The following is a 10,822-nucleotide window of genomic DNA, read 5'->3' as shown; positions in this document are numbered from 1 at the left end:
AACACGTTTCAATGTTAAGTGAACGTGGAGACGCGAATCGGGCGAATTTTTTTTTCGCCGATACGCGCGACAAGATTTGATTGACAGCGCGAAATTTTTCCACGTGAACGGCGAGCGCGTTCACGTGGATTCGCGCCGCGAATAAAGTTAAAATATTTCAACTTCTTCGCGGCATTCGCGTTGAAACAGCCAATCAGCGTTCACTCCCTGTGGGTAACGTGGGTGAAGTAACGTAAAACAGCCAATCAGCGTTCACTCCCTGGGTGACGTCACGTAACAGCCAATCAGTTCACTCCCTGGGTGAAGTAACGTAAAACAGCCAATCATCGTTCAACCGTTCAGTGAACCGCAGCTTGGAGGAGAAAGTGATTGTTGCCGTTTGCGACTCCCGCTCTATATCTACATATAATATATAAATATCTATATCATATAATATATACGATATATATAATATCACGGCACAAAGCGGTGTGCGCCTCCGGATTATATTATTAACCCATAAACGACGGGCTCTCCCTCTTCCACAACAGGTACAGACACACATCTCGGCCATGGTTGATGAGAATGAATTGGCATGAATGACCGTTGCCAGGCAAAAAAAAAATTTGCCCCGCGAATGCACACAAAAATGCACAGCGACAGATTATGATTTGTCGCGCGGCAACATTCGCCTATTCGCGCGAAATGGGACAAAGTGCGGTGTGAACACACAGTTATACTTTGCCTAATTTCCTTACAAAGACAAATGGGACCGGGGAACTAAGTTTTAACTTAATATTTGCCTTGTAGAATTCAGCAAGATTAAAAGTGCAAATATATCAATAAAAATTGGGAATTATACACAAGTTAACATTCAATTAAATTTTATTTATAGAGCGCCAAAACATTACATGTCTCACGGCGCTTTACAGAGTATTGAACATTCAGAGAGAGCCCATGAGTAACAGCGGTGAGGAAAAACTCCCTAGAATTGGAGATACATATAGGAAGAAACCTCGAGCAGATCCACGACTCGAGGGCCTGACCCATCTGCCTAGGGTCAGTTACAGGGCAGTGAGGTTTGTATACATGATAAATGAATAGGTTAGTTAGGTGTAGAGAATAGAACATGGTGTTTAGAGCCACCTGGGGTGTATGTTACAAAGAGGTGGGATGGTTACCTAACCAGTATGATAATGCATGAATCCCATTTAGTGTCAGAAAGTTCAAATAGTCTAGTGTAGGGATGAATTGTCATAGGGATTAGGAATTGTCATAGGGCAGTAGTGGATCGCTAGGCAGCGCAGGCCAGGAATCCGGTCAAGGGGACAGCAACAGGCGATGGTAGGGCAGTCATAGGGATGGGACTTCAGGTGCGATGAGGGCCAAATACAAGGATGGCTGATGACTGGTAATGGCTTACCTCACAAGTGAGGTAAGGGGGAAGAGATATATATAGAGTGGGTTAGTATTGCTATACGTTTCATGATGGTTAGTATTAAGTGTATCAATGGTACTATATAGTGTTACACTATAGCGAGAAACGGCAAGAAATGTTATATATTGATAATATGATTTATCAAGTCTCAGTTCATAGCCGGGTGAACACATAGTTCAACAGTAATCCCAAAAAATACCCCATTCCAGTTGTCAGGTAAGTGTGGCAGGACCTTTTCCTGTTTATCACACATTTCACGAAGGTGGGCTACACAAAATTGGGTTGGAAAGCTAGACTAGCTATACTGTATAGCCACTGTCCATCTGATTGTCTAGTTAGCTAATATCATCATACGTGCTTTTACTGGCTTGATAATCGCTGCTATGGTTAAGGTTAGGGTTAGAGATAAGGATAAGGGTGAGGATGTGGATAAGGGTGAGGATTAGGGTAAGGTTGGGGGTGAGGGTAAGGGAGGCGGGCGGTTAGGGTATAGGGGAGGGGAGAGGTTAGGGTTAGGGGGGGGGGGGGGGGGGAGGTATGAGTAAAGGAGGGGAGGGAACAGGGGAGGGGGAGGTAAGGGTGTATGGGGGGAGGATGGAGGTCAGGGTATAGAGGGGGGACGTTAGGATATAGGGGAGGGGAGAGGTAACCTTACCTCATTAGGGTAACATGCATGTGTATAATAAAAATTACCATACAACAAGCCACACAACCAGGTCATTTTAAATGATTTTATATCATAAAACATCAGTATACATTTAACATATACAGTATACATACAACATCTGTGCGCACAGTGAAACAATTCTGGGATGTGATTAAAAAAAACAATGGTTCATCGTGAGACCATCTGACCCTAACTGTCCCTAACACTGAACCATGAGGAACCCGCGAAGGAACCCTTGAGAAACAAGGAACCCTTGACAACCCGTGACTTAAGTCACGTCCTGCGAGGTAGAAGTTGCATCTGAAGTCTCCACCGTCCAGCTCCGACGAGGCGCCGTCGGTGGGTCACTGAAATGTAGCAAGAGGAAAAACACAAATCGTTAGCCTCGTAGCATAATCTATGTTGCTAGCCATAGGCCAACAATGTCAATGAGGCTACCAATGTCGATTACACTATGAGGCTACCATGTTGATTACACTATGGGGCTACCAATGTCAATTATGCTACAATATCAATTATACTATGAGGCTAATGATATAGATAACTCTATGAGGCTAGCGATGTTGATTATGCTATGAGGCTAACAATACCCATTATGCTATGAAGCTAACGATATCCATTATGCTATGAAGCTAACTATATCCATTATGCTAGGAGGCTAACGATGTCCAGCTAGGCGGCTAACCAGATTCCGGGTCTCCCTCCAGATAGGTGGCTCCATAATTTTGTCCATGATTTTTTTAGTTAATATAATTTGTGTTGAAGAAAATACTTTTGTTTTGAGAATTCTACACTAGAAACACATTGGTAGTAGTTTATTATTCTTCGGACACCTTGTTTAAATAATTCTGAATCAAATAAAATTTTAAACTTCAACATGAAACATGCACACACTTGGGAATTTGTAATTCAGGAATATAGTAAAACATTCTGTGAATTGAACAGCATAGCTCTGGTGGTGAAACGATGTAAAAAAAAACCTGTTGGTATTAACCTTCCAAAGACTTGAGCAGTCCCATCGTAGTCCTCGTCTCGCTCCTGGTGGGTCGTCAGCTTCATCTGTTCACAATACAAACACACATTAAAAGGGTGATGTTACGTCACCAGGTGTGAGTGTGACCAGCTGTTACGTTTTAGTTGTGTTTTAGTGTCCACCTTGATGTACGCTGGATAAACTATAGTAGTAGTAGCAGCTGATTACTTCAAATCACTGCTTTGGCTAAAATTCACAGAATGAAAAATCGGAAGGAAAAACTAGTGAAGACCCTCTACGATCGTTTGAAATAATTAAAAAGAACCTCCAGGTGTCAAGTGTTTGGTGATGGTTACCCTCCGGTCCCCAGTCTCCGGTCCAGCCTGGTGCCCCATTCCTGGTCCAGGGGGATCTGGATACCCTCTGGTCCAGCCTGGTGCCCCATTCCTGGTCCAGGGGGATCTGGATACCCTCTGGTCCAGCCTGGTGCCCCATTCCTGGTCCAGGGGGATCTGGATACCCTCTGGTCCAGCCTGGTACCCCATGCCTGGTCTAGGGGATCTAGTTACCCTACATTATAATTAAGTGCGAGAAAAGCACTAGACACATAATCATCATCTTTATTCTTATTATTCTTATTATTATCATTATCCACCCTGGTGACCCATACCTGGTCCAGTGGGATCTGGTCACCTGCTGGTCCTCAGCCTCTGGTCCACCCTGGTCCAGGAGATCCTGTGAAGTCAGACAGCATCCTTATAGACCCGTGCACATCGCGGTCTCGAATCTAACTACCAACCCCCCCGCAGGAGCCCCTTACCTTGAGCTGGAACGACGATGGAGATCTTGGGTGCTTTGGTCGTCTTGTTGCAAAATACAGCCAACAGACTTACCTTGAGCAGATCTAGTAGTTTGTTGCTGTTGGTTCATGTACAAATAATTGACTATACATTTCATATCCCCCCATTTAGCAAATAATTCCCACCCATAAACAAGGCTGACAACAGTACAAAATAACAAACTGTTCTCATGCCTTTTGTCTACTTCCTTACTACTCTCTAAAACATTGCATGCACATCGCACGAGTGTTGCCTTACTGATCAGGGTGTGATCTGAGTGACCAGAGATGCATGCTGGGATACTGTGCCATCTGACGCCTACAGTTCTGTAGAGGTTCCCCCTCAGGAGAAACCAAGTTTTCAAAAGGCTGTCGTGACATCAGTTACATGACCTGGAACGTCCGTCAAGACCGTGACAGGGACTCCCCAAGGAGAAACGCCAAAGGGTAGGCTGTGAGGCTCCCCCTCTCGGCGACTAGAATACAACAGCTCTTACAGGAGAGAATCATGGCGCACATTTCAACGTTCCTCTTCATAGACCTTCAAGCCCCAGTGAGGCTTTCTTCACCTCTTCTGAAGAGCACAACTGCAGCTCGACAGGGACGCTAGTTGGGATGTTTCAGATTCAGCCCGAGAAAGACTTGGATCTCAGGGCAGGAGTACAGGAGATCTAGAGGGCTTGCCAGCAGTCCATCATGTTGAGGTTAGGTAGTGAAGCCACGTTGCAGAATGTTTCATCTTCAGTTAGTTCGTTGGTTGGTTTCTCATACGATTTCTGTCCATTCGGAATGCCGTTAGTCCATCATCCATTGTACCAAGTAGCCATTGTCGCTTCCCATTGTTTGCATGATTCAGTCACTACAGTCCAAGCTGCATGACACTCAAGTCATCCTGTCCAGTGTGTAGAAGGTCGAATTGAGATCCAGATGCTAGATTGCTCCAGGCTCTTGCTGTATTGAACACACACTGTTATCCTCTTTGATTTAGGCCACAGACTTGAGTCATCAGAAACATCTGACCAAATGACACTCAAGGGTGTTTCAGGAAGAGTAGCATCATCCTATAGCTGAAAAATTAAAATGTTCAGGTAATACAAGCCAAGTAGAAGTAGAAAAATTTCCCCTCACACATGTGGTGCCCAGTACCAGGTTAAAGATTGCCCCTCTCACACTTAGTGCCCCATGCCAGGGCAACGATTGCCCCTCTCACACTTAGTGCCCCATGCCAGGGCAACGATTGCCCCTCTCACACTTAGTGCCCCATGCCAGGGCAACGATTGCCCCTCTCACACTTAGTGCCCCATGCCAGGGCAACGATTGCCCCTCTCACACTTAGTGCCCCATGCCAGGGCAACGATTGCCCCTCTCACACTTAGTGCCCCATGCCAGGTTAAATATTGCCCCTCACATGAAGTAGTGCCCCATGCCATGCAAAGATTGCCCCTCACACACTTAGTACCCCATGACATGCAAAGATTGACCAGTACCAGGTTAAAGATCACACCTCTTTATTTTCAGTTATTAGATTGTGTATTTACACAAACAATGACAATACTCAAAGGAATACAAAGCCAAACGAGAGGAGAGACCAGTGGAGGGTTTGTAGGTCTTTGAGAGAGGAGAGACCAGTGGTGGGTTTGTAGGTCTTTGAGAGAGGAGAGACCAGTGGAGGTTTTGACAGAGACCAGCGGTGGCTTTGTAGGTCTTTGAGAGACGAGACCAGTGGAGGGTTTGACGGAGAGACCAGTGGAGGTTTTGTAGGTCTTTGAGAGACCAGTGCTGGGTTTGACGGAGAGACCAGTGGAGGTTTTGTAGGTCTTTGAGGAGAGACCAGTGGAGGTTTTGTAGGTCTTTGAGGAGAGACCAGTGGAGGTTTTGTAGGTCTTTGAGGAGAGACCAGTGGTGGGTTTTTAGGTCCTTGAGAGAGGAGAGACCAGCGGAGGTTTTGACAGAGAGACCAGCGCTGGGTTTGTAGGTCTTTGAGAGACGAGACCAGTGGCGGGATTGACGGAGAGACCAGTGCTGGGTTTGTAGGTCTTTGAGAGACCAGTGCTGGGTTTTACGGAGAGACCAGTGGAGGTTTTGTAGGTCTTTGAGGAGAGACCAGTGGTGGTTTTTAGGTCCTTAAGAGAGGAGAGACCAGCGCTGGGTTTGTAGGTCTTTGAGACGAGACCAGTGGCGGGATTGACGGAGAGACCAGTGCTGGGTTTGTAGGTCTTTGAGAGACGAGATACCAGTGCTGGGTTTGTAGGTCTTTGCGCCCTGCCCTTCACAAAGAAAAGGGAACTCTTCCCGGGGCTCCCGCCAGCTTCTCCGGGGTCGTTTGCGTTACCGCACTGGACGCCTCGCGGCGCCTATCTCCGCCTCTCCAGATTTGGGAATCTGAACCCGACTCCCTTTCGATCGACCGGGGGCGACGGAGGCCATCGCCCCGCAGAGACGAGAGACCAGTGGAGGGTTTGTAGGTCTTTGAGAGGAGAAACCAGTGGTGGGTTTGTAGGTCTTTGAGAGGAGAAACCAGTGGTGGGTTTGTAGGTCTTTGAGAGAAGAGAAACCAGTGGTGGGTTTGTAGGTCTTTAAGAAGAGACCAGTGGTGGGTTTGTAGGTCTTTAAGAGAAGAGAAACCAGTGGTGGGTTTGTAGGTCTTTGAGAGAAGAGAAACCAGTGGTGGGTTTGTAGGTACTTGAGAGCGGAGAGACCAGTGGAGGGTTTGACGGAGAGACCAGTGGTGGGGGGGCTAGGGCTTCAAAGCGTACGGAGGGAAACGTTGGAACGTGCTCTGTGGTTCTCAGGTGCAGGAACCAGGTTGAGTTCTAGTTGCTGAGAGGGACAGCCCTCACATCTCGCCCCCTGGTGTGTCTCCTTGAGGAGTCCCTGTCTCCATCCTGAAGAACATTCCAGTTCATGTAACTGACGTGACGACGGCCTCTTAAACACTAGGTTCCCCTGAGGGGGAACGTCTACACAACTGAAGGCCTCAAACAGCGCAGAACCCTAGCATGCATCTCTGGTCAGTCAGTCACACACCCTTATCAGTAGGACAACACACATGGGATGTGATGCAATGATGAGGAATGTAGTAGGAAAGTGGACGGATAAAGTATCTTCTAGGGACGAATGAGAGGCATGAGAACGGGGGGGGGGGGGAAGAGAGAGAGAGAGAGAGAGAGAGAGAGAGAGAGAGAGAGAGAGAGAGAGAGAGAGAGAGAGAGAGAGAGAGAGAGAGAGAGACTGAAGGATCAGGTCCAGAGAGGGGGGCGGGGCAGGGCCTACGTGGGGCGGGGCAGGGCCTACGTGGGGCGGGGCAGGGTCTACGTGGGGCGGGGCAGGGCCTACGTGGGGCGGGGCAGGGCCTACGTGGGGTGGGGCCTGAGAACCGGTTCAAACTAAACGCTGTCAGCCCCACAGCATTAAAAGAAAATGTTGTGACTTACAGTTCGCAGTTTCTTCTTCTTCGTGGTTCGATCGGGATACTCACAGAATCTGTTTCTTCTTCTTGAGCTGTGAAGGAGAGCAACGAGATTAGTTTTACGGCTTGTGTGGCTGTGTTTTAATTAGTGATTAATCCAATAAATCCAAATAAGTTATTAAAATAAGTTATTTTTCCCATCCAACTACGACGGTAACCGAGTGCGGAGTCATTGTGTGACGTCATGGCCCCGCCCCCCTACGTCTTCCGCCGCCAACTCCGTCATGGAGTCATTGATAAATATCTGCAGCCGCGTCACCCGGCGAAAAATATCAATTAACTCAATTAAAAACAGCTTACGACGACATACATCCAGAACTACTATTACTCAACTTATCAAGTAGGCCTAGAGTAAAAAACAATTAAGATAAATTATAAATAAATGTCCTACTCACAGCAGGTCCGGATGTAGCGGGCCGTTTTACTTCAAAAAGTGTTCGTTAACCCGACGGTCAACCTGGAAAACCAAAGGACCAGACGGATCATTAGTTACTTTTATAACTTGAACCGGGCGTTTCTAACCATGTTTCGGTTAAACTACTAAAATAACGTAAATATTAACCGTGTAATGGAGACAGCTCAACGTCTTTTTCAATCTAACCTGTTTGATGTGGTGGAGTCAACAGCTGACTGAGCGCGAGCAGCAGCACAGTGAGGCTCAATGGAGACGCAGCGCGATCCGCACCGAGACCCGCGAAATAATCAGCGAATAATCAGCGGAACTACATGCAGGTGTGCGCCGCCATAGATGTGTGTGTGTGTGTGTGTGTGTGTGTGTGTGTGTGTGTGTGTGTGTGTGTGTGTGTGTGTGTGTGTGTGTGTGTGTGTGTGTGTGTGTGTGTGTGTGTGTGTGTGTGTGTGTGTGTGTGTGTGGGTGGGTGGGTGGGTGGGTGGGTGTGGGTGGGTGGGTGGGTGGGTGGGTGGGTGGGTGTGGGTGGGTTTGGGTTACAAACTGTGGGTGTGTGTTTGGGTTTGTGCGTTTAAAAGGTGAACGATATGTGGATGAGTGGGAATAAATGGTATATATTATGTGGATGTGTGAGTGTGGTTTAAAACCATATGGAGTAGAGGAATACTGTTACTACCTAGAATTGTATGCTGATTGAAGTATGAAATTACACCGTATGATGGTGTATTTCCTTTTGTTGAAAATAATAAAAAATAATAAAATCAATCAGCTCAGATATTTATTGTCAAAGTGATGAACTTATCAAAACGTACAGAAATCCAAATGACACTAAATGTTTCAAATGACATTAATAAAAGAATAAATTATATTGTTACTTTAATATTCTTATATTGTATATTTGAACAGTGTTCCAATATATTTGTTACGATTCAAGACGGGAAGGACCCAAGCGCACGGCACGAGTAACAACAGACGAGAGAGGTATCAGTTGAACAGTTTATTAATCCACGGATGGTAACGGTTGGTGCTGGTGGTTGCATCCGTTGATGGTAATCCTGGCTCCACGGACCGGGTGGTCCGAACCGGGGTGGAGTGAGTCGGCTGGCAGCCGAACCGACAGCCACACCCGACGATCCGGTGGTGATGGTAACTCCGGCAGTAGAGCAGGCTTGAAGGGTGGTCGTGATGGTGATGGCTGGTAGGAAGACAAGAGTATCAGGAATGCGCAGACTAGAACACGAGGAAACTAGGAAACTAGGAATACCGGGTGAAGAATCAAGACGCTACTCAACATGGTAGAACAACTGACGATCTGGCGACGAGTGGTTGGAAGGCTGGGGTAGACATACAGGTGATCCTGATTGGAGACGACTGTCAGGTGCGGGTGATTAACGAGGCTGGTTCGGGAGACTGCGCTGGAATGCGCAGGCCACGCCCCCACACATGAACCACTGAGACCAACAGGAACAGACAAGACGGACAAGGAGCGAGACTAGCGGCAGCTAGGACCTGGCAGGAGAGACCGTGACAGGCTTGTTGTTAATATTTACAATACACTTCATTATCACAACACAACATTGTAAAATAATGTTGATGAACTATGACCAAACCAATGTTTTTATTGTCTTTAATCAGACGCCGTGTGCAGTGACCACAGCCGCCATTCGGCGCTTCTGTTGACGTCAGGAGACAAGATGGAGGCCGGTGTTGTGGCAGTTTGTACAGTTGGTGTTGTGGTGCTCCTGGTCTCTGGCGGGAAACCAGGCTGCAGCTACCGGGGCTTTCCAGAGCCAACCCTCAGCACACCATGTGACCCAGGCAGCCAATCAGGTCGCCCAGCCAGCCTGTCTCCAAACCAGTCAGATCAGTCCTGGGCCTTATTCACCCGGCAGCCATCTTGGTTCTACACGCTAGCTGGGTGGGGACTGGATGAGGATTTATACATTCTGTTATTTGATCTGCTGACAGATTATATCTCTGTTTTCATGATGTTAAAGCTATTTACACTTAGTATGATTGTGTTCATGTTGTATATCATAGGATATTATCAAATACTGAATAAATGAAAGGCTAAATACATATCTCAATTACCTAAAATCATGAATGCCATTAATAAATGTTTATGTAAATGTTTATGTATCACATGGCTTCTCTTTTTTTATAACTTAATATAATAATTTTGTATCATTAATTTCTGTATTTTTCTATTCAATTTCATGTTTTAAAATCAATTCGTTTATATTTGTCCATTTAACAACCTTTAATAATAAACCTAACCTCTAAACAAAGTATGTAAACCTAACCTAACGATTAGTATATTACATATATGTAGGCAAAACAATTTTTATGTATTTTATTGACAGAATAAAGTATATATGATCCAATTCCCCAAAGAACACAGAAAACACAACAAAGAGCATTAAAGCTAAAGCAGCCTAGCTCGATTGTGGTAGCCTATGTAGCAATGCAATTCTCTAGCTAGCAGAACTCTCAAATAATACATTTTAAGGAAACACATTAAATTATTGTTAAAATTATTGATTATTGTTTTAAAACTTGACAGAATCTCACTGTCCAAAATCTTGATTCAGAATCTTTAAACGTTATTTCAAACTTAAACATTACTAAACAATATATCATAATTAAAAGGTTATAAGATGAAGCAGTTAGAACCAAAACAAAATGGCCATCATGGCGAGGTCGTGTTGCCATGGTTTCCAAGCGTCAGTGAAAGATTGCAGGTTTAAGCCGGTGAGTTCATCAAATCTATCACAAATACAGAGATCTAACTGATTTACAATTCTTACGGATTGATGTTTTTTATCAAAATAAAGTTAATTATGAATGTTATTGTAATTAAGCAAATGTAGCATCTTTAGTTAGCTGAAGTCCCAAAACTGATTGTGAGGATTATAAATGAACAGCGATCCACTCCATCCTGGTTTAGGAAGCTGAACGTGAGAAGCCTCTTCATGATTTAACTTTGAACCTAAACAGTAAGGAAGCACAAGTCAGCATTAATCATTAAACACATTATCACTGTGATGAA

General features: G+C 45.5%; 1 protein-coding gene and 1 long non-coding RNA gene across 2 annotated transcripts; one reads left to right on the top strand and one right to left on the bottom strand.

Annotated features, from left to right (window-relative positions):
• Positions 1-2,290: 2,290 nt before the first annotated feature.
• Positions 2,291-3,606, bottom strand: LOC311373152 (uncharacterized protein). Its single transcript, XM_084489986.1, has 3 exons — positions 3,414-3,606; positions 3,079-3,143; positions 2,291-2,431 (listed from the first exon to the last, which is right to left on the bottom strand). The coding sequence occupies exons 1-3, from the start codon at positions 3,600-3,602 to the stop codon at positions 2,353-2,355; spliced, it is 333 nt and encodes a 110-aa protein (XP_084346112.1). The 5' UTR covers positions 3,603-3,606; the 3' UTR covers positions 2,291-2,352.
• Positions 3,607-5,681: 2,075 nt separating this feature from the next.
• Positions 5,682-6,696, top strand: LOC311373151. Its single transcript, XR_014642195.1, has 3 exons — positions 5,682-5,870; positions 6,053-6,500; positions 6,575-6,696. It is a non-coding gene; the product is annotated as an uncharacterized lncRNA (long non-coding RNA).
• The last annotated feature ends 4,126 nt before the right edge of the window (positions 6,697-10,822 follow it).

The sequence above is a fragment of the Micromesistius poutassou genome (genome assembly GCF_964030765.1).
Source record: "Micromesistius poutassou genome assembly, contig: SCAFFOLD_6324, whole genome shotgun sequence".
NCBI classification, from domain to species: domain Eukaryota; kingdom Metazoa; phylum Chordata; class Actinopteri; order Gadiformes; family Gadidae; genus Micromesistius; species Micromesistius poutassou.
Note: the sequence above shows the minus strand (reverse complement) of the source record. Positions and strands in the feature narration are given on the sequence as shown.

Bases quoted from the DNA above. Each gene is read 5' to 3' on its own strand.
- LOC311373152 (XM_084489986.1), bottom strand. From the start codon at position 3,602: ATGGGGTACCAGGCTGGACCAGAGGGTATCCAGATCCCCCTGGACCAG. The intron at 3,144-3,413 runs GTAACCATCACC...TATTGTGAACAG, and splicing joins CGGAGACTGGGGACCGGAGG to ATGAAGCTGACGACCCACCA. The intron at 2,432-3,078 runs GTTAATACCAAC...GCTACATTTCAG, and splicing joins ACTGCTCAAGTCTTTGGAAG to TGACCCACCGACGGCGCCTC.